General features: G+C 39.8%; 1 protein-coding gene across 19 annotated transcripts in view; it reads left to right on the forward strand.

The window, feature by feature from the left end:
• The window catches only part of CREM (cAMP responsive element modulator), a 96,630-nt gene that overhangs the window by 18,380 nt on the left and 53,859 nt on the right, over positions 1 to 24,391 (forward strand). For 17 of the 19 annotated variants that reach the window (XM_023741952.1, XM_023741951.1, XM_012558911.2 and 14 more), the window contains one exon: positions 8,796 to 8,919. In XM_023741952.1, coding sequence (XP_023597720.1) covers positions 8,796 to 8,919 — 124 coding nt within the window. Of the gene's footprint in view, positions 1 to 8,795; positions 8,920 to 24,391 lie in introns of those variants that run through there. The other 2 variants (XM_023741961.1, XM_023741965.1) reach the window with 1 other exon arrangement.

The raw sequence follows: 24,391 nt of genomic DNA on the forward strand, positions 1-24,391 counted from the left end.
TTACTTCTCTCACCGGCTGCAGCCCCTTTACTTCTCTCACCCGCTCCATCCCCTTTACTTCTCTCACCCTCTCTATCCCCTTTACTTCTCTCACCCGCTGCATCCCCTTTATTTCTCTCACCCGGTCCATCCTCTTTAATTCTCTCATCCACTCCATTCCCTAATGTGCCCAGGTCAAGAGAAGAATGGCAGTTAGACACCTCTGTCAGAATCTGAAAATGATTTGATTTACATGTGTTGATATTATATGAGCATTGTTTACAGCTGAGTTCTAAGTCCTGAACCTCCTGCTGAGATAGCGTTTGGAAATGCCCAGTACACTGTTTGTCCCAAATTAAGCACTCAAAAATTAGTTGAGTCTTCTGCCCTGAGTCCTGTCCTGGGACTGGCTTTCATTGGGCCTGGTAAGTGGTGCTGGAGAGCAGCCAGAAATAGACAAGCATAATAAACTTGTTTGTCTATGGTAGGGTATGTTATTTTAGATTGATAGTGTTGAGCTTACTATTCTGTAGTAACAAACCTTCAAACAAACTGATTTTTGTATCAAACTTGTACAGAATGACACATGCTAAGCACGGTATTAGGCACTCTAGAAGAATATAAGTGGGATAAAAATTACCATCCCTACATACTAGTGGGAAAGACAAAACATATCCGAATGAAGATTGTGACAACAGTTGCAGCATACCCAAAAGCACATTCATTAACTCCGTTGCCGTCGAGTGGATTTTGACTCATAGTGACCCTAAAGGACGGAGTAGAACTGCCCCATAGAGTTTTCAAGGCTGTAATCTGTACAACCACAGACTGCCATAGCTTTCTCCCATGGAGTGGCTGGTGGGTTTGCCAACCTTTCAGTAAACAGCTGAGCGCTTAACCACTGCACCACCCAAACCAAAACACCCACTGCCGTCAAGTCAATTCTGACTCATAGTGACCTTATAGGGCAGAGTAGAACTGCCCCATAGGGTTTCTAAGGCTGGAAATCTTTATGGAAGCAGACTGCTACATCCTTCTCCTTCAGAGTGGCTGGTGGGTTCGAACCACTGACCTTTTGGTTAGCAGCCAAGCACTTTAACCACTGTGCCACTAGGGCTCCTTAAAAGTACATCATTAGTATAAAATGATGTCTAAACTAGAACATTCAGGGCACTGGCTATGGAAAGAGCACTGGAGTCGTAGTTAGAAAACCTTTTTCAGCCCCTGTCATGCTACCTATTGTGTGCCCTTTAGAGAGTCACTTAATCTCCCAAACATCATTTTTGTCATTATGGTAACATCTGACAGGTGCACAGTCTTACAGAGTCATTGATTAATTGGTTGATTTAATACTTACGGTAGGTTCTGGACTAGTCACTGGGGAATACATAGAAAGCTAAGATGTGGTGCCCGTCCTTGAGTTGTTCACAGTAGTGTCACTACTTTGTGAACAAACATTATATGCTGTACAAGTGCTGTAGTAAGCGGTATTACATAAAATGCTTTGGGAACTCGGAAGAGAATAATTCTGCCCAAGGCTACTAGAATAGGCTTTAGAAAGACGATATCCTTGAGTCAGGCCTTGAAAAACTAGTAGGAATTTGCCTATTGGATTAAGAAGGGGTGAAGTGCACTCTAGTAACAGGGACAAGCATATGTAAAACATTAGAACCACGGGAATAAGATGCGTGTTTAGAAAATGGCTGACAGTGAGGCTAGAATGTACAGTATGGGAAGGCATGGAGTCCCTGGAGATGAGGCTGTAAAAGTTAAATGAGGTCACATTGTGAAATGAATGTGACAGTTTGGTTAGGTAATTGATTATATGAACTTTGGAAAAATACCTTGGTTCAAAACCTGTGCCACTTACCTTTGTGGTAAGATCAGAGTTTTAATCTCCCTCGGTCTTCTTTTCCTCATCTCTAAAAGAGAGCTAATTATATTGACCTTGTAGAGTTGTTCAGAGTCCCTGGGTGGTTAATCGTTTGGCTGCAGTTCGAGTCCACCCAGAGGCACCTTAGAAGAAAGACCTAGCAGCTTGCTTTTGAAAAACAGCCATTGAAAATGCTATGGATCACAGTTCTAGTCAAATACACATGGGCTTGCTATGAGTTGGAATCCACTCAACAGCAACTGGTTACAGAGTTGTTAAGAATTAAAAGTAGTAGGCATTTACCACATGGTATGCACTCAAATGATGTCTAAATTATATGTCAGAATTATAATTATGATTGTTGTTATTTTAAGAAATTTGAACTTTATCCTATTGTCAGTAGGGAGCTGCTGAAGAGTTTTAAGTGGAGAAGTATTTTCAGCAGAGAGATACATGTTTTAGAGAAATAATTATTGGCATGGATTGGAGTAGGGAGATTAGAATGGTTGCAGTGGAAACAGAGAAGGGGCTTAATTGCTGTTTTGAAGGTTGAATCATCACACCTAGTGATGATGGATGTAGGGACTGAAAGAGAGGTTTTCGGCAGGACATCTGGGTTTCTTGCCTGAGCAACTGGTTGGATGGTGGGATCCCATTTCCTGAGATAGGAAACTCACGAGAAGGAACATGCTTGGGGGGGAAGAAAAGGAGTTTAGTTTTGGGGCACATTGAGTTTGAGTTACTGCAGGACATCTGGTTGGAGATGTTAAATAAGCAATTGAATATATGGTTTTGGAATTCAGGAGAAAGCTCTGACCTAGGGATCTACGTTTGAGAGTCATAGCTTAAAGACTGTATTTGAATACAGAAAAATAGATGATATTACACAGGGTGAGAGTTAAGAGTGAGGTGAGAAAGCTAAACACAACCCTAAAGACGTGCATTATTAAAGGTTCACATTGAGAAAGGGAAGGAATTGGCAAAGGAACTTCAGAGGAATTGTCAGAGAATGAATGAGAATCAGAAAATGCAACATGGGGACATCAAGAGAGAGTTTAAGAAGGATGATGTGGTCAGCAGTTTTGCATACTGCTTAGGGTTCAAGCAAGGTAAGAACTTATAATGTACATTGGATTTAGTGACAGAGATTGGTTACCTTTTCTGGAGACATTTTAGTGGAACAGAAGTTAGTTTGAGGTTGTCTAGGAGTAGGTGGGAGGTGAAGAAATGAAGATAGTGTTGCCAGTTCTTTCAAGTTGTTTGACAATGAGAGGCAGGAGAGAGGTTCAGGGTCCTCTCTCTCTCTCTCTCTCTCTCTCTCTGTGTGTGTGTGTGTGTGTGTGTGTGTGTGTGTGTTTAAGATGGGAGAGTTGAATGTGTTTAAATCTTGATAGAAGGAAACCATTAGAAAAGGAAAGAGGGAGTAATTGATAGCATAGGGCCCCTGAAGAGGGCAGACACGGGGATAGGATCAGAGGAATTTACGAGTGAGAAGGCAAGAGACAAGGGAAGGTGGTGAGTGTGGATGTAAACGGGTTTGTTGATTTTGAGGGCGTTCTCATCTGAAACAGGAGGTGAGATTTTTGTTAAGTGGTAGGTGAGTTCAGGGATTTGAGAAGAGGGAAGAAATATGAAACAGTTGTGGAGAATGGGAGAGCAAGCTAAGGAAATTCAGTAAGATTGCTGCCCGGTTTGAAGGGCCCAGATGAGGTTGAAAACCATGAATAGTTATAATAATATTCTGTTTCATGATTTTAATTCAGTATTGTTCATCAGCCTTGATACAGGCATAGAGAAGGCAGAGAGATTTGTATTTACTAAGCAGATGCAACAAAAGGAAAGGGGACAAGATAATTTAGGGCACTGGGAAAATAGTAGTTAAGATGATGGACCATGGATTCTAAGCTGAATAGGGTGGGAAATGAGGAGGGGGTAGCTGATGGAAAGGAAGAAAGTAGAGACTTCAATGGTCCAGTGATCTCAGTGTGGTGGGAGAACAGGTGTGAAGGAAGAATCTAGGGGAGAGAGTAAACTAGAAGGATGTTGCAGTCAGAGTGGGATGTTGGAATTAATTATTTCAGAGGTCGAGCAGTTTTGGACACTGACAAAGTCCAATGTGCGGCCAGCTATTCGAGTAGAGAAAGTCATTGAACTGAGGGATCAGAGTGAGGGTTGGGTCTTTATTGAAGAGTTGAAGAGACAGAATGATCAAACCAGAGGTGGAGAGGAGGACTCCAGGGGGCAGTATATTCAGTTTATATCTTGGAGGTGAGTTAATGATGACTACAGTATGAATGAGGACAGGATCCTACAACCGCTGACCTTGAGCCTCAGTGGAACAAGAGTTTTTAGGAGGCAGTAGAGGCGAAACAGCTGGGAAGCAGTATTGGGGATCAGAGAGGATGCCAAGCCTGCATCCTGTTCCTGGTTGGCTGCCAGAGGACAAGCCCTCTTGAGAGGGCTGTAGGAGGAGTGGCATTCCTACATTTCACTGACAGGCTTTGGAAGTTCCAGATAACATACTACAAAGGTGTGGGAAGGAGAATAAGGAATTGTGTCATGGAGGGTGGGGGAGTGGAAGGAAGCACCAGTTATGAGCGTGAAGATGAACTATCGGAGGAGCTTATATCTTGGACTTGACTGGGGTGGGGCATCACAGTTCAGTCACAGCTTAGGCTGTGGGGCCCACTGACGTGTGGCCTTTAGAACGGGCAGAGCAACTGTGAGGAGCAGCAGCTTAGCTCCTTGGTTCAGTGTTGGGGTAGGAGGTTAGTCGACAGCCCTAAGTGGGAGTCTTGCAGGGAGAGTGAGTGGGTGTGGCTGCAGACTGTCTGTTGCTGCCTTTCTGCACTAGGAGGCTCAGGGCCTTGTGACATCCTGATTTGGCTGATGTTTAGCTTTGTGGGGTTTTTTGTAGCTGATGTGATTCTGACTGACATATAGATGCATGATTCTGGCTTTGGAGCTTGAGTGGATGGTGATGCTCCCTGCTGAAAGCAGGAATATAAGGGAAGGGACCGGTGCCTGTGAAAAGTTCAAATTGAGATGCCCAGTAGGAGGGAGGTGTAAATACAGATTTGGGAGCTATCCTTATACAGGATTAATGAAGCCATAGTACGTAGACTGAAAAAAGGAAGAGGGTAAAGGATTAAACATTGGGAAATACACAGGAGAAAAGAGGAACCAATTAAAGTGATCACATGAGATAATGTTTATAAAAACACTTAATGTTTAAAACATTTTGAAATCTGTGTAATAACTTCTAAAATCTTAAAAAATATGTATTTTTATTTCTGGTGTAAGTATATACAGCCAAAGATACCCCATTTCAACAATTTCTGCATGACCAGTTCAGTAACATTGATTACATTCTTCAAATTGTGCCACCATTGTTTCTGTCCTTTTCCAAATTATTGTACCACCATTGTCTTAAACTCACTGACCCCTAAGCTTCCCATCCAACCTTTCAAGTTACCGTTGTCAGTTTAGTCTCACATAGATAATTCTTTAACAGAGCACAATGCTCAAAGCAGATGTACTTTATAATTAAGATAAGCTATTTTTTTTTGGTTCAGAAGACTTCCGGAAATAGTTTTGGTTAAGGTTTAAAGTTTAATTATCTCAGGGCGATAGTTTTGGGGGTTCATCCAGCCTTGGTGGCTCCAGAAAGTCTGTAACTTCTAAAATCTTTTATTATATCTTAAAACATAAGTCTTGAATAGTTTAGGTTCACCTTTTTAAACAATAAAGCTTTTTTTAATGGTAGTCTTCCTGGATTCTATTATGTCTACCCCTCTTTCCTTAAAGTTTGCTGAGCAGAGTTAACCTTTTCTTGATGATTAGGATATAGTTATTGTGAATGTCAGTTATTGAATTATAACTCACAAATCTTTCAAATTCTTGATGTATAAAGAACTAGGCAAGTTTACCCTGTATGGATCCAGATTGCCACACATTTATTGCACACTCATTGACAGCTGTTACTTCTTATATCCAGTATATTTAGAAACCAGATAAATGAGAATTGTGTTTCAAACAAAAATCAATGTGTTCAAAATATGGACCAGGAGGGGTCCTTTGTTTAGCCTGTTAACAGGTAACTTTTGCCTATTGTCTGGTTCTTGGCCGAATGCTATGTTGATATTAAATAGATGAAACTTTATACAATATAAATTAAGTTCATAAATACTGAAGGACCTGGAGTAGAGGAGAAGCACCTGAGTGAGGTGGAAATTTCTTTCTTTATAGAATATTAAAAACTATTCCTAAACTGGCTCCATCCAGCCTTTCCAGCCCTAATTCTACCCATTCTACTCTGCTTCCTCCTTACTAAATCTAGATAGGCTCTCCCACCCCTCAGCCACATTCTCTAATCCTTTCAACTCATTAATTCCCTGATCATACTCTGCCATTTTCCTTCCTTCATAGCCCTTCTTTCCTTTCTACCTGGTGAAATCCTACTCATCCTTCAACTCATATGGCCCCACCATCAGGCTGACTGAAATCATTCCCTCCTAGGTTTCCCAAAGCATTTCATACATAACATCTTTCACATAATTAAAGAAGGTACTTTATGGTTAATTGTATTCATTTCTGGACTACCTGATAAGCTAAGTGGTTCTCAGATTTTCTTGTCAAATGAAATCACTTGGATATACTGGGGAAGGGCCATGACTTACCCACCTTTGTATTCTCAGGTTCTGTCACATAGGTGGTTTTAAATGAATGTTTCTAAAATGAATAGAGTTTATTCCAGAAGACCTTTTCAGCTTGTAATTTTTTAGTTGAGTCGCAAGTTCTTGGTATAACCTTGAGGGTTTTAATAAAGGTGCAAAAAATATCACAAGACAGCATGTCTCAAGTTGGTTTCAAAACACTAATGCTAGGATATACTTTATGGAAAAAGAGTTTGGTTGTTAGATATGTTTGGAAAATGCTCTAGGATCTGGTAACTAAACCAAGAAAACAGATTTGGACATTTTAATCCAAAATTTTAAGTGGCCTGCATACTTTTGGATGTATATTTAGATTACTAAGGAGTCCCTGGGTGGTACAAACAGTTAATGCACTCTACTGCTTATTGAAAGGTTGGCAGTTGAGTCCACCTAGAGGCACCTCGGAAGAAAGGCCTGGTGATCTAGTTCTGGAAAATCAGCCGTTAAAAACGCTATGGAGCACGGTTCTACTTTGACACACATGAGGTTGCTATGAGACGGAGTCAGCTTTATGAAAACTGTTCTTTTTTTTTTTTTTTTAAGACTACTAAGGTTAAAAAAAAACTTTTATTATTGGTGAGTGAAAATATATACAAGAGAAGGGAATAATTCCTGTAAGTGAGGTTTTTTTTTCTCTTTTTTTTTAAATTATTGTACTTTAGATGAAGGTTTACGGAACAAACTAGCTTCTCATTGAACAGTACACATATTGTTTTATGACATTGGTTACCAACCCCACGACATGTCAACACTCTCCCTTGTCGACCTTGGATTCCCTTTTACTAGCTTTCCTGTCCCTTCCTGCCTTCTAGTCCTTGCCTCTGAGCTGGTGTACCCTTTTAGTCTCATTTTATTTTATGGGCCTGTCTGATCTTTGGATGAAGGGTGAACCTCAGGAGTCACTTCATTACTGAGCTAGAAGAGTATCTGGGGGCCATATTCTTGGGGTTTCTCCAGTCTCTGTCAGGCCAGTCAGTGGTCTTTTTTTGTGAGTTAGAATTTTATTCCACATTTTTCTCCAGCTCTGCCCGGAACCCTCAATTGTGATCCCTGTCAGAGCAGTCATTGGTGGTAGCTGGACATCATCCAGCTAGTCCGGACTCAGTCTGGTGGAGGCTGTGGTAGTTGTGGTCCATTGGTCCTTTGGACTAATCTTTCCCTTGTGTCTTTAGTTTTCTTCATTCTCCCTTACTCCCGGTGGGGTGAGACCAGTGGAGTGTCTTAGATGTCCACTCACAAGCTTTTAAGACCCCCAGACACTACTCACCAAAGTAGAATATAGAACGTTGTCTTTATAAACTGTTAACACCAATTGAGCTAGATGTTCCCCGAGACCATGGTCCCCACAGCCCTCAGTCCAGGAATTTGTCCCTCAGGGAGTTTGGATGCTGTCTGTGGAGCTACCATGACCTTGCCTTGTAGAAGTTGTGCTGGTGTCCCCAGTATTGTGTCCTGTCTTACCCTTTACCAAAGTTCCTATAAGTAAATTTTAAAAATTTAATTTTGTTTTATTTATTTTGTTTGCATTTTATAGTTTCTCCCAGTGGGATAACATTAAATATAATATAGTTTACCTTCTATCTAGAAAGACTCCATGTAGAAATCATCAACAACTTAAATTGAATTCACAGAGAAACTAAAATCATGTCAAAAACTTCTGGAAAAATTAGATTCTCCTCTTTAAGTAATTAGGGAGCTGCAAGACAAGTGGTTAGCTTTGAGTGATTCAGTTTGTTTGGGAGGCTTTTAGTCAGAAGCTACTTGGTGCTAACAAAACAAAAGACATATTTATATTATAATGTGTTTAATCTATAAGTGGAGAAATTCTTTCATACTACATCATTTTACAAAAAAGGTATATTAGGCCTTGAGACTTATAGAATACTTACACTTTAATGGAAAAAAACTAATTTTATCATACATTCATATTTAGAAGAGGGCTTAAAATAATTATCAGGGAGGATTCATCATAAGATTTTTAAAAATTGTTTTAAAATAAGCTAATTCCGGTAAAAGATTTCACAGTGCCCCCTTGGCAGTGTTCCTAGCCAGCAAGCAGAAGAAGGTGTCTTAAATCTGGAGACTTAGGACTTTACTAGTGAAACTACTTCTTGAGAATTTAAGACAGTACAACTAGATGTCAGCAATGAGTATCAGAAAGCTAGATAAAAATAGGGAAATATTTCAGATAGAGCCTTAATACTTCTTCCTTTTTATTGTCTTTTCAGACAAATGACCATGGAAACAATTGAATCCCAGCAGGATGGAAGTGTAACAGCTTCTGTGGCAGAGAACGAATCTGCTCATATGCAGACTCAGACTGGTCCAAATTCAATTCCTACTTTAGCTCAGGTAAATTCAATTTAGGCACTAGGCAGGCACTGATAAAAGTTAAAATATATGGAAATGAGAGTTATGTGCAGATACTATTTTCTTGCAGTTGATCTTTAAGTTTTCCATCGTCTCAGGTTATTAACCATGCTTACCAATTTGATTTTGAAGAGAAGATACAATTTATAATTACTTCTGCATTTTAACACATACTTTGCATCCCCCCACCATCATCACCACCGCTATGGGAAGGAAGAAACAAAAACTCTTCCTTTGATATGTTATCCTCAAATTACTAGTTCAGATGGTAATTCCAAAATTGTTACAGTTCTATGTTTTTAGCTATAAAGATGGCACAAATCTTACTGTTGGCCCAGTATATATTTGGCTTTACATATGCTTTCTTTTCAGTTAGGTCTTAAACTCTGAATTGACTTCATTCAGAGAGTACCAGAGTGAGTTAGTCACTGTTTTTCAGCTCCTAAAATTTATTTCTGATATTTCTACAAAAATATGTAGTAAAGATGAACACTTCATGGTGTTTTATTTATACTTGGCCTAATATTAATTAATTTATCAAATATTTATTGAGTATCTACTGTGTGCTAGGCACTATTCTCAATGCATAGGGATATATAGTTCCTGACCTCAAATATCTTATGGTTTAGTGGGATAGACAGGTATTTAACAATAAACCCAACAGCAAAATGAGTGCTGTAAGATGTTATGTACAAAATGGCTAAGGAGTATAGCAGAGGGAGCAGCCAGTTGACCAGGAGTCCTTTACAGAGGATTGTTCATTTGAGCTAGATGTAAAGGGAGAATAGAAGCTTGCCAGGTAGGTAAGGGTAGGGAAGCATATTCTAGGCAAAGGGAAGAGCATGAGTGGAGGCACAAAGCCAGAGTACGGGGCGTTTAGAGAACTGCCGGTATCAAATCTAACTGGAGTCTAGTTGTCTCCTGGGAAGCTGAGCTGGTTTAGGTAAGCAGAGTGTGATACTCATTTTCAGAATTTAGAGTATCCTATGGTCAGTGGGGAATTATTGCAGTGTTTTAAAATACTCACCGTTTAGAGCATGTAACCACGTGGAGGATGGATTGGAAGTCATTGAGCCAGTCTCTAGGACACCATTTGGGTGGCTTGTGTAGTAGTGGTAGTGTGGAGATGAAAAGGAACAGTAAGATTCCAGCAGTAATTTGAAGGGAGACTGAAAGGACTTGATGACCATTGGAAGGCCTAGGAAGAGTGTTGGGGCCTTTCTTTGATTAAGTCTCAGGCCAGACTGGTTCCTGGGAGATCTTTTCTAAGACTGGGCTCCATGGATTTAGCCTGCCTTCTTTCCTCTTTCAGGCTGCCAACACTCACTCACTCCCTGGAGGTTTTCTCCTCACATGTATCCCAAGGAGCTGCATCTCCCTGGCAACACCCTTCTTTGTTATCCTGAAAGAGAAGCGTGCAAACCTTTTGCTTAAAAGAAAAAAAGCAACCTTTTTCTTATTTAAAAAAAAAAAAAAAGATATGTTCATTATAAAAACTTTACTAAGTATATGTTGTTAAAAAGAAGAAGATAAAAACAATCCATAATCTTAACATCTAGAAATTTAGTCATTATTAACATTTTGATGTATATCCTTTAGACTTTTTTGTCATTGTGAATTGGATACGATAGGATAGGACAGGATGGGATGGGAAGGGAAGGGAAACAATAGGCTAGGATAGAATAGGAGGGAATAGAATAAAAGCATACCATATATACTTTTTAACAAGTTTGGAAATCTTCCAGAATTTTTATAGCCATGATTCCTAGTCTACAATTCTGCCTTTCTTTGCTGAAGTTGTAATTGAAAGCGAATCTTCCTTCTGCCTTCCTTCCCCTCCCATTAGGTACGGCCTCACAGATTTCTTCCATTCAGGCCTTTTTCCCCCCAGCCTGCCTGCCTGCACAATCAGAACAATAGATCCTCATTGTCCAAAGATGATAAGTTGCAATTCTGAGGACCTTCGGGCTGGGTGACACCCAGTCCTGTGAGCTTCAGTCAGAAGTTACTACATGGTCAAATAGTATAGGTTTATGAGGGACTGAAACTAGGTTTTAGTAGGTTGGAGAATAAATAAGAGGAGAGGAAGTAGAAATTGGAAGTATAGATGCTTCAAGGTATTTGTCTATAAAATAATATAGAAAGATGGGTCTGTGAGGAGAAGGAGTGAGAACTTGAGTGTGGGGAAGTCTGTAACACTTTGAATAAAATCAAGGGAGGAGATACGATTTGTGAGAAGCTAAATCAGGAACCAAAAAAAGCCTATGGTTTATAATGTTTCTTTAAACGTCTCAAATATATTAAATGTTGATATTTATTAAATCTGGATGGTGAGTTCATGGATTTGCTCTGTTGTATTTTCTGTGTGTTTGAAATATTTCATCAAAAAATAAACTACAGTTTTTATCGCCCATATACAAGGAATGTTATGAAATTAAGAAGTAATCTGCATTCTGATTCATGGATTATTTTGGTTAACTAAGAATTATCCTCTATGCCACGCATGGATCATGACTTTTTCAAAGAAATAGGTGTCAGATAAAAACAAATCCAGACTTCAGTAGGGAGAAGCTTGATTCAGAAAGGAAGGGAGAAAGGGAAGGTGGGGGAGGGACTTCCACGTTGGGAGAACCTTGACTGTAAGATCTAGCAATGTCTCAAAGAGTTAGGGAAAAAGCGCTTTTCTTTTAGAGGCTGAGAGTAAACAAGGCTAGAAAACAGTTGTGGAGAGGTGGGATGAGCGGGTGACATCATTAGATAGTAAATCAGACTGTTTTATGCTGAGGCCAGGCTGTGCTCTGGGAGGAGCCCTGAAAGAGGGTTAGTATGTTGGCTCCGGCTGAGTGAGAATGGGCCATAATTCAGGCACTTGGGGGAAGGAGAGAAGCTTAACCAAAGTTTAGTTAACAAGTTCTGATTGACCATTGGGGACAAGCAATTCAGTTATTCATTTATGAGGCAAGAAATGGGAATTTGGAGGGTCTGTGTCTGGCCTTATAGATAAAGAAAGGGGAATCCGTGAGTCTTATCTAAGCCACATAGGAAGAGTGCTTATTTGCAGCAAGCTGTTTTCATGAACGCAAAGAGTGGAAGGATTTCTTTAACCATTGCTGTTTTCCAGTATCACAGGGTTCAGGGAAAAGTCAGTATTAGCATAGTGGCAGTCAGAACTTTCTAAACATAATTACTTATTTAGGTTCTTGTGATGCCTGAAGCTGTTCATTTTTGACTATTCATTATGATTGTATAATATGTATTTAGAACGATTGGAAATTAAACTCAGTCTCTATTAACCCTATGACGTATGCCAAAAGTGATTTGACTCTTCTGAACAATTCTGATGGCATTATATTTACTTGCCATTTGTTTTAGTTTCTTCAAACTAAAAAATAAGGAAACCCAGCTCCTTGCCATCGAGTTGATTCCATCTTACAGTGACCCTATAGGACAGAGTAGAACTGCCCCATAGGGTTTCCAAGGCTGTAATCTTTATGGAAGCAGACTGCCGTGTCTTTCTCCCACAGAGCGCCTGGTGGGTTGGAACTGCTGACCTTTGGGTTAGCAGCTGAATGCTTAATCACTGTGCCACCAGAGCTCCTTCAAACTAGAGGACTGTTAAGTTCCCAGGTGTTTTAGACTTAAATTCAATTTTATATAAAGAGGAATTTATAAAACTTATCTTGTTTACGTGTTCAATTTATCATTAAACCGTGTGGGAACAAAAGCTGTGACCAAAAGATTCAGTTGGTTTGGTCTTTGACATCTGGTGTTGTTTGATATTAGTAGTTTTCAGGGCATAGTTTACTCTGAAAAGCATCCCATTTAGAAAAAGCTGGAAACTGTTGAGCTCGGTCTTTGCTAGCAGGCCTCTGTTCTGCTGATTGACTGAAGGAGGCAGGCGTGCTCCAAGGGAGGCCTGCGGTTTTAAGCTTTCAGTGTTTTCTAGTTTATAACTTCCCAGATTGGTATGGATAATGGAACTTTTTCCTTCTACTTGTATTTGAAAGAAAATAGAAGTCTCAGTGGTGATAATGTCAAAAGTGGAAAGCAAAAAAAGAAAAAGAAAAAGTGGAAAGCATGAGTTGTCATTAACAAACTTTGGGATGGCTAAATATTGTGACTTAGCTTCCTTCTTGCTTGCATTATTTTTTATGTTTTATTTTCAATGGCAGCTGCCATCTTGTTTGTTGAGTCCATGTGTTGATATATGCGACTAGATTCTACCCCCACTCTCCCACGCCCTCACCCCCAGATTGCAGTTTCTGGAAACACTTTTGGCAATAAATTGGAGAGTCTGTTTTAAATAACCAATCCGGGAGAGAAACCCTTTCCAAAAACCCAATGGTGAAATGCAGTAAAACTATATAGTATACAAAGTGGTTTTAAAATAGTTACACTTGCATCTTCTAAATATAATCTTTAAAGGAGTAATGGGAAGTTTCCATTAAAAATCTTCTTTTATTATGAAAAATTTCACATATATACAAGAGTAGTATAATGCATGATGATATATAATGATGCTACATGTATATAAACTTAACAGTTACGAAGATATTATAGCACTCGTCTCATCTGTCCTCTTTTTTTTTCTTCTCCTTTTGGTGGAAATATTTTAGGCAGCTCTGTAGATCTCAGACATCATATCATTTTACTCCTACTTACTTCTGGGTATGCAATACTTAAAAAAAATTATGGACATTTTCTTATATAACCAAATGTCATTATCATACCTAATACATCAGCAGTAATTCCTTGGTATACTATGCAGTCCATATTCCCATTTCCCCCATTTATCTCATAAATGTGTAATGTACTCTGAAAGCCATGGTGATGATATCCTGAACTTTTCTTGTTCCAAGTTTCTTGGGAATTGATAACATTGCCATGAAGATCTATGTGGGCGAGGTAACCCAGATGGAGCTACTGGAAAGGATGTGCTTTAAAACTGGCTTTCTGAAGTGTAATTCCTTAAAGCTGCTGATGAAGCCTGTAGGCCCTGAGCATGGCACCTCAACCAGGAAAACTAAATAACTCTTCTTTGTAAATGACCATTTCTCAAGGTTTCAGTAAAGACAGAAGGGAAGATGAAAGGAGCTGGAAAGAAACTCTGGAGATCCTCAGTATCGACATACTGCCTTGGAAGAATTAGTTTTAATGTAAAACTTAATCTTTCAAAGGTCCTGTGTATTTTTTGAAAGAACTAGACTCTAGGGAGGCAGAAAAAGCCACTGGGGAATGTTGTTCAGAGATTATGCTGATCTTACCTTCTCCTTTCTAAATGCATACAGACCTGGCATACTGTGAGGGATTGAAGTAGGAATGACTTAACAAGGGATACTTGGAACTGTATTTTAATCTACGAGTTGTATAATTTTCTATTTCAATCCATTGGAAAAATTAGAATGGTATTTCTCATTGTTTTGTCCAGCTGTGTCAAAAATGCATCTTATTGGTCTTAAATAGGACCAGGAAGGCTGTAGATGGCTATCAGAAAAAAACAAAAACAAAAAACTCAAGCCGCATTTGCTGTTGATTAGTGGGTCAGTAACATATTTGTATATTAAAGATGATCTGCATCATGGTGGTAGGTTAATATAGTCTATTTACTTCCAGCTAAGTAGATCTAGCTTAAACTCAATGCTTAATTGGATCTTGTTTTTAAAGTTTCAGTATAATTCTCCTGGTTGAGGAACTCTTATTGAAGGTGGAAAATGTTCCTCTTGAAATTTTGAGATAAAAATTTCCATTTTACTGTTGCCTTTACCTCTGTCGCCCCTTATTGTTACTTATTCCTTCCCTGGGCTCTTTTTCCTTACTTCTGTTTCATTATTTTGAACATATTGTTTGTCTTCACTTAGAGTTATACATAAAAATAAGCAAAGTTTGGAAAAAAAAGTAAGGGAGTGAAATTTTTCAGTAAATGTTAGATGTGCATCATATGCTGTTCCTTAGTTAACCAATTAAAGAAAATATTGTTTTGAACTGTAACTCCTTCTTGAATGTAATAGGATTAAACGGCCATAAGTAAATAAACATAATTGGTAAACTGTTAATATTGGTGGCCATTTTGTTTAACTTGAACAAGAATTTATTATGTATTTGCAATTATATTTTGATAGTTTTTAATATAACTAATAGAGTTCTGTAAAGGTTAGTTTTTGACTTTAGAATGAACTTTAATGTTTCCATCCCAATCAGTTTACTAAAGGTGATACTACTTTGCTTTGAATCAATTTTGATGTTTCAAAGGTAATTTTAACAGGTATGAAGCAGTCAAAGACAAATTTCAGAAGAATATTTTGACTTTCTATTTCTATTCTTATAACCATAAAAGAGTGCTGTGATGGTTAAGGTTGTGTGTCAAGTTGGCTGGGCCAAGATTCTCAGTGGTTTGGTAGTTATGATGTAGTCTGGCAGCTGTGTAATGATGTAATCACATGCATAATAGATCTGATACAAGGTACACCCCCATGATGAGTTCTGTTATGAGCAGCCAATCAGTTGAAAGGAAGTTTCCTTGGGGATGTGGCTTGCATTCAGTATAGATGGACTTTCTGGCAAACTGCCTGGCTTTTGCTTGCTCTGGATCCTGAAGCTGGCTCCTGTTCATCTGATCTCTGGTTCTTGGGAGTTGATGTAGCAGCTTATCTGCCGATCTTGGGAATTGTCTGCGTCTGCAGCCTGTGTGCCAGAGACCTGCTCTTTAACCTGCCAACCTTGACTTCGCCAGCCCCTGCAGCTATGTGAGTCAAGAAAAGCATCCAGCTTGACCCACAGACGTGGGACTTTTCAGTCTCCACAACTGCACGAGCCATTTCCTTGGTATAAATCTCTCTCTATATATATATATTTATACACTTCACTGTTTTGCTTCTCTGGAGAACTCAGCCTAAGACATTTGGTACCGGGAGTGGTTCTAGAGAAACTAAATTGTAAGAATGAGTTTTCTAAATTGGTTCTCAAGTCTGCCTAGTCTTAAAGATGTTGATGACTCTGCTTCCAGTAGTCAAGAGGGCACTGCTAATCCATGGCATGAAGTGGCAATAGAAATATGCAAAATATCACCATCAGTAGATCAGGTATTTGTGAGAGGCAAGGTTCTTGGTGATTGCCTATTTGATACCTTTCTGCAGTTTTGTCAGAGTGAGAAGTATAAGGAAGCTGGTTGGTTGGTCCTAATTTCGCTGGATGAAATGATGAAAGTGATGAACTTATGACTTCAGAGTCCCAGCTCAAGCACCGCATAAACGACCTCAAAGTTGCCACTTGTGCCCTGAAAGAAAGCCTTATTTCTTGCAGTAAGAGCTGATATTGCCAAAAACTAAACCCAGAGTCTTATTGTAGGAGTGGCAGAACTACAATGGCAGTTGAATTCCCAACCTCAAATGGTGTCTGAAGTTAAAGTGAGGGCATTGATTGGAAGCACTGGAATCCTGAAAGTTGGAATGGGGACGTATGGGCAGATAATCAAGAAAATGGGGACACTCAGCCCCTAAATTCCGTTGAATCACTCCTGCCAACAGAACCAGCCTTCTCACTCCCATTTGGAGAGATTATTCCAACTTTGTCTGCTAAGCCACTCATACCAGTAAAACCATTAGCCCCTCCACCCCTATCTGATGAGATTAAACCAGTTGTGTCTGCAGAGGCTTTGAGCCATCTTCTGGGGAGGCATCTGAGTCATTGCCTGGGGCATTACCTGAGGCAGATGCCTTGCAAGTTGTTGCTGAATGTTCTCCGAACACATCCCTACTACCCGTTTTTACTGCTAGTTCTATAACTAGACTTAAATCCCAGCAAGGCCCAAAAGGTAAAGTAGAAAACATGATCCAGAGGAGGTATACTATACTCCAAAAGAACTGCTTAAGTTTTCTAATATGTACAAACAAAAACCTGGGGAATATGTGTGGGAATGGCTGTTAAGGGTGTGGGATAATGGTACAAGGAACATAAAGATGGATCAGTCTGAGTTTATTGATATGGGCCCACTAAACACAGATTCTTCATTCAGTGTTTCAACACAAGAGGTAAAGAAAGGATCTAATAGTTTATTTGGTTGGTTTGCTGAAGCATGGGTTACGCAGTAGCACACATTAAATCAAGTTGAAGCGCCAGACCTGCTTTGGTATACTGTAAAAGAAGAAGTCCAAAGGCTTAGGGATATTGGCAGGTCAGAGTGGATTATAATGGGTTAGACTCACAGACCCACACAGGGAGTGTCCAGAGGACACAACTTTTACCACAGTGGTGAGGAACAAATTTGTGAAGGGAGCCCCAGCATCCTTGAAGACTTCTATAATTGCTATTTTATGTAAGTCAGATTTGACAGTGGGAACTGCCCTGAGTTAAGACACCTAACTACAGTGGGGCTGATTGGACCCTGTTGTGTAGGGGCCAATGGTGGCACTCAGCTAGCAAAGACAAGGTGGGTGTGGTTACTGTAATGGACAGTGGAGTCAAAGTGTAATCAGAATAGTCTGACTTGTATGGACTTATGGTTTTGGATACTTAGTTATGGTGTCCCTAGGAGTGAAATAGATCGGAAATCTACTAAATATTTTCTTGATCTATATAAGCAGACGAATTCTTGGTCAAGTGAACAGTGGTGTAACTCGAATCGCAGAGTAGAGAGTCATGGACCCTCAATCAAATCCCAGGCTTGATCCAGTTTGTAGACCCACAACCCCTTGAATGAAGGGAAGGCTAGGAGCCCTTGAGGGAGGACCCCGCTACACTGCCAAAAATTTATAGTGTTAATCTTTCTCCTAGCCTTCCCCAGAGGGATCTATGGCCTTTTACAAGAGTGACTGTTCATTGGGGAAAAGGAAATAATCAAACTTTCTGAGGATTACTGGATACTGGCTCTGAACTGACACTAATTCCAGGAGACTCAAAACATCAGTGTGGCCCACCAGTCAGAGTGTAGGTGTCTGGAGTCAGGTTTATTAAGGGAGTCTTAGTTAAGGTTCAGCTCACAGTGAGTCCAGTGCATCCCTGAATCTATCCTGTAATGATTTCCCCAATTCTAAAATGCACAATTGGAATAAATACACTCAGCAACTGGCAGAATCACCACACTGGATCCCTGACAAGTGGAGTAAGGACTATTATGGTAGGAAAAGCCAAGTGGAAGTCATTAGAACTGCCACTACCTAGAAAAATAGTAACCAAAAGCAATACTGCATTCCTGGAGGGATTGCAGAGATGACTGCTACCATCAAGAACTTAAAGGACACTGGGTGATGGTTTCCACCACATTGCCATTCAACTTGCCTATTTGGCCTGTGCGAAAAACAGATCGATCTTGGAGGATGACAGGGTATTATCAAAAATCTAACCAGGTAGTGAATCCAGTGACAGCTGCTGTTCCAGGTGTGGTTTCATTGCTTGAGCAAATTAGTACATCTTCTGGTACCTGGTATGCAGCCATTAATCTGGCTAATGAGTTTTTTCTATACCTGTTTTGAAGGCCCACCAGAAGCTCAGCTGGCAAGGCCGGCCATACACCTTCACTGTCCTACTTCAGAAGTATATGAACTCTCCATCCCTATGTCATAATTTAGTCTGCAGGGCCCTTGGTTGCCTTTCCCTTCCAGAAGATGTCATACTGGTCCATTACATTGATGACACTATGCTGATTTGACCAGTAAGGAAGAAATACTAATGACTCCGGACTTATTGGTAAAACGTCTGTGTGTGAGAGGGTAGGAAATTAATCTGACAGAATTTCAGGTGCCTCCAACTCAGTGAAATTTCTAGGGGTCCAGTGGTGTGGAGCATGTCGAGATACTCCTTATAAAGTGAAGGTTAAGTTATTGCGTCTGGCTCCGCACAACTAAAAAGGAGGTAGAATGCCTGAGGCCTCTTCGGATTTTGGAGGCGACATATCCCTCATATGGATGTGGTACTCTGGCCTACATATCAACTGACTTGAAAAGCTGGTAGTTTTGAGTGGGGCCCAAACCGAGAGATAGCTCTGCAACAGGTTCAGGCTGCTGTGCAAGGCTCTCTGCCACTTGGACCATATGATCCAGCTGATCCAATGGTGCTTGAAATGTCAGTTGCAGATAAAGATGCTGTTTGAAGTCTTTGGCAGGCCCTTATTGATGAATCACAGCGTACACCCTTAGGATTTTGGAGCAAAGCACTGCTATCCTTCGCAGATAACTACTCTCCTTTTAAGAAACAGCTTTTGGCTTGTTACTGGGCCCTTTGCAGAGACTGAATTCTTTAACAATGGGTCACAAGTCACCATGCAGCATCAGCTGCTCATCATGAACTAGGTTTAGTCTGACCCACAGACTCAAAGTCGGATGTGCACAGCAGCACTCCATTGTTAAATGGAAGTGGTATATATGAAATCGGACCCAAGCAGGACCTGAAGGCACAAGTAAGTTGAATGAGGAAGTGGCCCAAATGCTCATGGTTTCCACTTCTGTCACATAATCTCCCCACTCCCAGTCTGCACCTGTGCCCTTATGGGGAGTTCCTTATGATCAGTTGACTGAAGAGAAAACTCGTGCCTGGTTTACAGGTGGTTCTGTGTGATATGCAGGCTTCACTCAAAAGTGGACGGACCTTTCTCGGACCTCCCTGAAGGACAGTGGTGAAGGGAAATCCTCCCAATGGGCAGAACTTTGAGCAGTGCACCTGGTTGTTCACTTTGCTTAGAAGGAGAAAGGGCCAGTTGTACGATTTTATACTGATTCATGGATTGTAGCCAGTGGTTTGGCTGGATGGTCAGGGACTTGGAAGGAACATGATTGGAAAATTGGTGACAAGGAGGTATGGGGAAGAGGTATGTGGATAGGTTATTCTGAATGGGCCAAAGAAGTGAAGATATTTGTGTCTCATGTGAATGCTCACCAAAGGGTGACCTCAGCAGAGGATGATTTTAACCATCAAGTGGATAGGATGATGCATTCTGTGGAAACCAGTCATCCTCTTTCCTCAGCCACTCCTGTCATTGCCCAATGGTCTCATGAACAAAGTGGCCATGGTGGCAGGGATAAAGGTTTATGCCTGGGCTCAGCAACATGGACTTCCACTCAACAAGGCCAACTTGGTTACAACCACTGCTGATTGCCAAATCTGCCAGCAGCAGAGACCAACACTGAATCCCCAATATGGCACCATTCCTTGAGGTGATCAGCCAGCAACCTGGTGGCAGGTTGATTACATTGGACAACTTCCATCATGGAAAGGGCAGCGTTTTATTCTTACTGGAATTGATATTTACTCTGGATATGGATTTGCCTTCCCTGCATGCAATCCTTCTGCCAAAACTACCATCTGTGGACTTAAGAGAGTACCTCATCTACTGTCATGGTATCCCACACAGAATCATCTCCAATTAAGGACACACTGTACAGCAAATGAAGTGCAGCAATCGGCCCAACCCTCCCCCCCCGCCAAAAAAAAAAAAAAAAGCACCACTGTTGTTGAGTCAGTTCTGACTCATAGTGATCCTATAGGACAGAGTAGAACTTCCCAATAGGAGCGACTGCTGGATTCAAACTGCTGACCTTTTCGTTAGCAGCCTGAGCTCTTAACCAGTGTGCTACGAGGCTCCACAGTAGTCCCATGCTTATGAAATTCACTGGTCTTACCATGTTCCCCATCATCTGAAGCAGCTGGCTTAATAGAACGATGGAATGACCTTTTAAAGATGCAATTACAGTGCCAGCTAGGTGGCAATACCTTGCAGGATTGGAGCAGTGTTCTCCAAGAGGTTGTATATGCCCTAAACCAGCATCCAATATATGACGTTGTTTCTCCCATAGACAAGATTCATTGGTCCAGAACGAAGAGGTAGAAATGAGAGTGGCAGCACTCACTATTACCCCCAGTGACCCACTTACAAGTTTTTTGCTTTCTGTCCCCACAACCCTATGCTGTGGGGGTCTAGAGATCTTAGTTTCAATGGAAAGATTGCTCCCACCAGGAGCACAACCCTGGTACCATTGAACTGAAATTTAAGAATGCCACCTGACCACTCTGGGCTCGTCATGCCTCTGGATCAAGAGGCAAAGAAGGGAGTTACCATACTGGCTGGGGTGATTGATCCTGATTACCAAGAGGAAATCGGATTGGTATTACGTAATGGAGATAAAAAAGAGCATGTCTGGAATACAGGAGATCCCTTAGGATGTCTCTTAGTACTACTGTGCCCTGTGTTTAAAAGCAGTGGAAAACTACAGCAACCCAATTCAACATAACTACAGATGGCCCAGACTCTTCAGGAATGAAGGTTTGAGTCACCCACTCCAGGCAAGGAATGATGACCAGCTGAGGTGCTTGCCTAGGGAAAAGGGAATACGGAATGAGTGGTGCAAGAAGGTAGTTCTAAATGCCAGTTACAACCACGTGAGCAATTGCAGAAACAAGGAGTGTAATTGTTATGAGTATTTCTTCCTTGTTGTATGTGTGCATCAAATATTTTTGTTTTCTTCACTTATAAAATATAAGATGTAAACAGGGATAGTGCATTTTTGGTTGTATGCATGTTAGATGTATCATGGTCACCAGTATGACTTTATAATTGTCTTTATTTTATACCCATAATTGTCTTTATGTGTATCAGTGCCAAGTTGACAAGGGATGGACTGTGATGGTTAGGGTTGTGTGTCAACTTGGCTGGACCATGATTCTCAGTGACTTGTTAGTTATGATGTAGTTTGGCAGCTATATAATGATGTAATCGCCTCCGTAGTAAACCTGATGTAATCCTGTCACCTCCATGATGAGGTCTGTTATGAGCAGCCAGTACATTGAAAGGGAGTTCCTTGGGGGTGTGGCTTGCATGCAATATAGGTAGACTTACTGGCAGTGCTTGTTGGCTTTTGCTCGCTCTGGATCCTGCAGCTGGCTTCTGTTCATCTGACCTCTGGTTCTTGGGACTTGAGCTACAATCTTACCTGCTGATCTTGGGAATCATCAGTCTCTGCAGCCTGTGTGCCAGAGGCCTGCTGTGTGACCTGCCAATCTTGGGTTCACCAGCCACTGCAGCTACATGAGTCAGGAGAAGCCTCCAGCCTGACCCACAGACTTGTAACTTTCCAGCCTTTACAACCATGTGAGCCATTTCCTTGATATAATTCTCTCTGTGTATATATTTATATGCTTCACTGTTTTGCTTCTCTAGAGAACCCAGCCTAAGACAAGTGCATACAAATTTGTTTTAGTATTTGAGAGATTGTTAAAGATTTTTCTATCATTTGTAATGATTTTCTATGAGGTTTGGGTACTTTTTGTTTAATATTCAAGTTCCTCTTTGTTTTGTCATTAGCAGTAATGTAAAAATAAGAGTGTAAACACAGTTATTCTTTTACCCTTTTGTCTGTGACTACCTTTAGTAAAAGAGTAGGCTAGCACTGAAATTTGAAAAAGGAAACATTAATTTTTGTAGTTTCTTCTTTAAATAAGATTCAGAAATTATTTTCTTTGCCTTATTTTATTTTTTGTTATTCAGACTTTTGTAAATCCCAGACTGTTAGAGGAATTACATTTGAAAAACACAGAGGCTTTGGGAAATTTCCACTTCATTGAATAATTGTGGTGACAGCTTAATAGTGCTCTTCAGAAATGTGAATTTTCCAAGTGCTGTCAGAGAGTGGTTTTCCAGAAAGACATGAGAAAGAAAAGCCTGTTTATGTTATTGAATGTCTTAAACAGAGGAAGCATCAGAGGTACATGATGCAAGAAGAAATAGTTTAGGGAGACACTTGCCTTAAATGTATGCTCTATAAAGTAGACCTCTTTATTTCATCAGATAATACTCTTTTTAAAAATAATGAGTATATATTAAATATCATGTGTGTTAATATATCATGGTCAGTACTGCTAATGTAAATTAGTCTTCCAGGTCTTTTGTCCTTAAAGCTTTTTAGTTTTACCTTTTCTAAAGACTTTACTGATTTGTACTTGGTATATGGAAAAAGAGCCCTAATTTATACATGCACACTCAATTTGAATCAAGTTTAGTTTGTTTACTTAAAAGTAGGGATGTGAAGTACTATTTTTAGTATTATATTTTAACACTAGTGGCACAAAATTATTTTCTTAATTTTTATATGTAGTTTTAAGTTCTAAGACTGAATTCTTTCCTCTTCACTTTCTTTATGTAAACAATTGAAAATATTAACTTCACAGATGAAATGAGATGATTTTTGTGAAGTACAAGCACAGTGCTTGGCACAGTAACTGTTTCCTTTTTATCATTTTAGTAACCTGCCTCATCTTAGAATGGTAACATTAGGCTGTAAGGTGAAGTAGCTTATGCTGGTTTAAAAATATGTTATATTTAATATTCATTCTAAAGTAACATGAATCTACTTAGTATGCTTAATAGGCCTACAGAGGCTATAGAGAATAACATCTAATTTACAGTTTTATAAGCAAAGTCCTCCTGATAGGATGCCATGAATTTATTTAAAATTCTGTCTTTATGCTCCTAAATTTTGGTTGTTTGGATTTCCTTTAGATATTTTAGAGCATTGCACAAGTTCCTTCACGACATTTTAGTTGTGAAAATCTAAAATACAGTTTATTACTGTATTTTACATTTCATATTAAGACCACATTTCATTGTAATGTTTCTTAGGAGCTACACTTGTAGAGTGTCCTGTTTATGAACCGAAAGAAAGAAAAATCAAGGATGCAATTTGATCTGGCCATGTTTTATTACTGATTCAAATTTTAACTTTAATAATAGGTCCTTGGGTCCTGCTCCTTTCTCCACATCAATTTTGAGGAAGAGTTTTTCTTTGAAATTTTAACACTTTCAAATCAAAGGGTTAATACAGGTACATTATTTAAGCTCTACATTCTTGACCAAGATTATTTAAATAAATTGTAACATTAATAAAAAAGTGGGCACTTACTGAATACCCATTATGTGCCAAGCACTGTTATAAGTGCTTCACACACATTGACTCAGTCCTCATAACAACCCAATGAAGAAGATACTATTGTCATTGCATCTCGACAGTCTGGGTTTAGAGTTCATTAAATACTCCATCATTTCTTACCTGTAATCCATAGGTATTCAGTGTTCAACCAGACAATTTCTAGGCAAATCCATAGTTAGGGGGAAAAAAAAAAAATCACCGTCAAGTTGATTGCAACTCACCGCAACACTATAGGACAGAGTAGAACTGCCCATAGGGTTTCCAAGGAGTGACTAGTGGATTCATACTGCCAACCTTTTGGTTAGCAGCCAAGCTCTTCACCATGCCACCAGGACTTCTGTTAGCAAATAGTAGATGTAAACATATGCTATATATGTATGCATATAGTTACTGTATAATACAGTGTGTATATGTATATGTATATATACTATATATATAAAGTACTATACACTATTTTACACACACACACATATATACTGTATGTTTATATGTGTATGTACGTGTGTGTGTGTGTATATATATATATATATATGTGTATATATATA

Source organism: Trichechus manatus, unplaced genomic scaffold, assembly GCF_000243295.1.
Source record: "Trichechus manatus latirostris isolate Lorelei unplaced genomic scaffold, TriManLat1.0 scaffold00195, whole genome shotgun sequence".
Classification (NCBI taxonomy): domain Eukaryota; kingdom Metazoa; phylum Chordata; class Mammalia; order Sirenia; family Trichechidae; genus Trichechus; species Trichechus manatus.